Source organism: Halyomorpha halys, unplaced genomic scaffold, assembly GCF_000696795.3.
Source record: "Halyomorpha halys isolate HHAL.00 unplaced genomic scaffold, Hhal_1.1 Scaffold337.1, whole genome shotgun sequence".
NCBI lineage: Eukaryota > Metazoa > Arthropoda > Insecta > Hemiptera > Pentatomidae > Halyomorpha > Halyomorpha halys.
In genome coordinates, this window is record NW_027104734.1 from 1096636 (window position 1) to 1099022 (window position 2387).

General features: G+C 33.3%; 1 protein-coding gene across 1 annotated transcript in view; it reads right to left on the bottom strand.

Annotated features, from left to right (window-relative positions):
• The window catches only part of LOC106681421 (ubiquitin-protein ligase E3C), a 97943-nt gene that overhangs the window by 84899 nt on the left and 10657 nt on the right, over nucleotides 1–2387 (bottom strand). The window contains exon 3 of the mRNA XM_014421737.2: nucleotides 891–1133. Coding sequence (XP_014277223.1) covers nucleotides 891–1133 — 243 coding nt within the window. The remainder of the gene's footprint in view (nucleotides 1–890; nucleotides 1134–2387) is intronic.

Below are 2387 nucleotides of genomic sequence, written 5' to 3' on the forward strand. Positions count from 1 at the left end.
TTCCTTTTGTAACTATGTGTTTGTATCTTTTTTAGCCCTGAAGAAGCCCTGCAACGTGGGGCGAAACGTTGGCTCATTAAATTAGTATATTTCTACTATTTGAGTTTTTCTTGACCGCACCCGGACCATATTCCTTTCATCTTTACACACGGTCAATCAATAATCTTCCAAGTTTTAAAAATGTTTCTTGATTTTAAACTACTTTATATCCCACACAAAGGCATAAAGTCTAAAATATATTGATATGAGCTGGAAAGGCAGAAATTCAGCTTTCCACCAGTTGTGGTAACATTTGATTTGGACGACATAGTGAGTAATTATGAATTTATTACATGAACATGGGACATTGGCTGAAAAAAATATCCTCCAAAAATAAAGCCCAAAAGTTTCACATTTTTTATTTATATGAAAATTTGTATTTAAGGGTTTCAAAAGATGCTAAAACTGAATATAGCTGGATTTTTCCAAAATAAATTTTTTTTTACCAACTATACTAGAAGCGACTCTTGGTTTTTGTAATTGTTTATACACTTAGACTCAATTAATACAATAAACAATCTTTTATTCTTATTCTACACAATAAACAAAAAGAATGATTGGCATATAACAATCACTAAATACTTGCAGCAGAAAGGTGGTATAAGATAATACAAACAATTTCTAAATTTATGTAAAATATTTTTTCTAGGCTCCTAGGGTGCATTGGCAAGAAAGAACCCTCAGATATGAGTCTAATATTTTTCAACCTAGTATCACTAAAAAAAGTTTCATTGCAATTCGTGACCCCAGGCGCTTAGCTTCCACCTTGTAAGATCATTCCCTGAAGGATAAATAAAAACAGGAAATAAATATTCTAAAGGAATAATAAATGTGAATAATAAAAAACTGACTGTTCTTAGCAAACAAGATGTGTCTTTGGAAGGTTCAAACACGATATAAATATCAGGGTCTAGAAACCCTTTCATCATTTTTAGGAATAGAGGTGTCTTCTTTTCCAAATTTGTGGGTAGAGATTTAACCCAATGTAACCCTAAGGAAAGTAAGTAAATAACTCTCCACATCCAATCCGAATTTTCTACCATAGCATGAATAATAGTTTTTTTGTAGTTCGATACAACACTTGAAATGAATACCTGAAACACAAAAGTTAGAATTATAATAGTAGAATAGCATTTAATAAAGTAAAAATGACCATTTACAACTTGTTATGAATGAATCACTATTCAAACTATGTTAGTAGTTAATAAACATAGCAGGTAGTATATTAAATTCAATAAATAATAATAAAATCTAAGTTATTATTGAATAAAACTAAGCCTTCAGCCCCTCAAAATACAAAAGTGTTAACCTAATTACACCATCGCTCTAAATGCACTATTTCCTTAAAATATGCAATGGTTCTAACTAAATGTCGACCCATAATGGTGTTTTCTGGCAATACTTCTACTGTATTAAATTATGTCATATGGGCATATGATTTTTTTTTTATAAGAAACCATCCACTACAATATTTTTGGAGTGATCTTCTTCATTATTATCACAGCTTGATAATAAAGCGATAACTAAAAGTAATATTGGATGGAATATTCTGCTCTCAGTGATAAGTTATTGTAATTATTCATGTATTATTCTATCTAATGACATAAATAAAACAGCAACTAACAATAATAATAAACTAGTCAACATTTTGCTGAGATGAGAAGGTTCAATCTGAATTCATGAGAATGAGGGTAACAGTTCTCATGCAACATAAGGCTTGAGAGCCTGACTCTTAGTAGAAAACTATGTTGTTCTTTCTTGATTCATGCTACTTAAACCCAATATTGTGATGGGTCATCCAGGTTTTGTGCTGCTGCTGAGTAATTTGTGGCCGGCCTCTGGGTTACATGCTCCTTATGCCAAGCTTAGAAACATGTGTCTAGCCAGACATGTTTCTTTGTTGAAAGCTGGTAATAGAGGCTCTAATTTCCCAGTCCAATCAGCAGGTCAAAACGGGCCAAGGATCAGCAGTATCAGGTAGTAGTTCCCACCATATTACATAGCTTGTGCCATGGCTTATTGTTGGTCTCTTTATACCACTAGATGGCCCCTGATTTTTATGACAATAAAATTACCCCGTACCTTGACATCAAATACTAGCACTTGACATCAAATAAAAATATTTGCTGTTTAAAATACTTGTGTACTGAACATGAGGAATGAAACAGTAATCTATCAGTAATCAGAAGTAGAAATATACAGAACACAGTAATCAGAAGTAGAAAAGGGCTTTGTGACCCGATCGACGAACTGGAGGGCGTTTTCCAGTGAATTGGAGGGAATACTAGATGACAGAGAATGGGAGGAGATGACCCCATTAGATGAGGAGCCCGAGATTGACCGCAGAG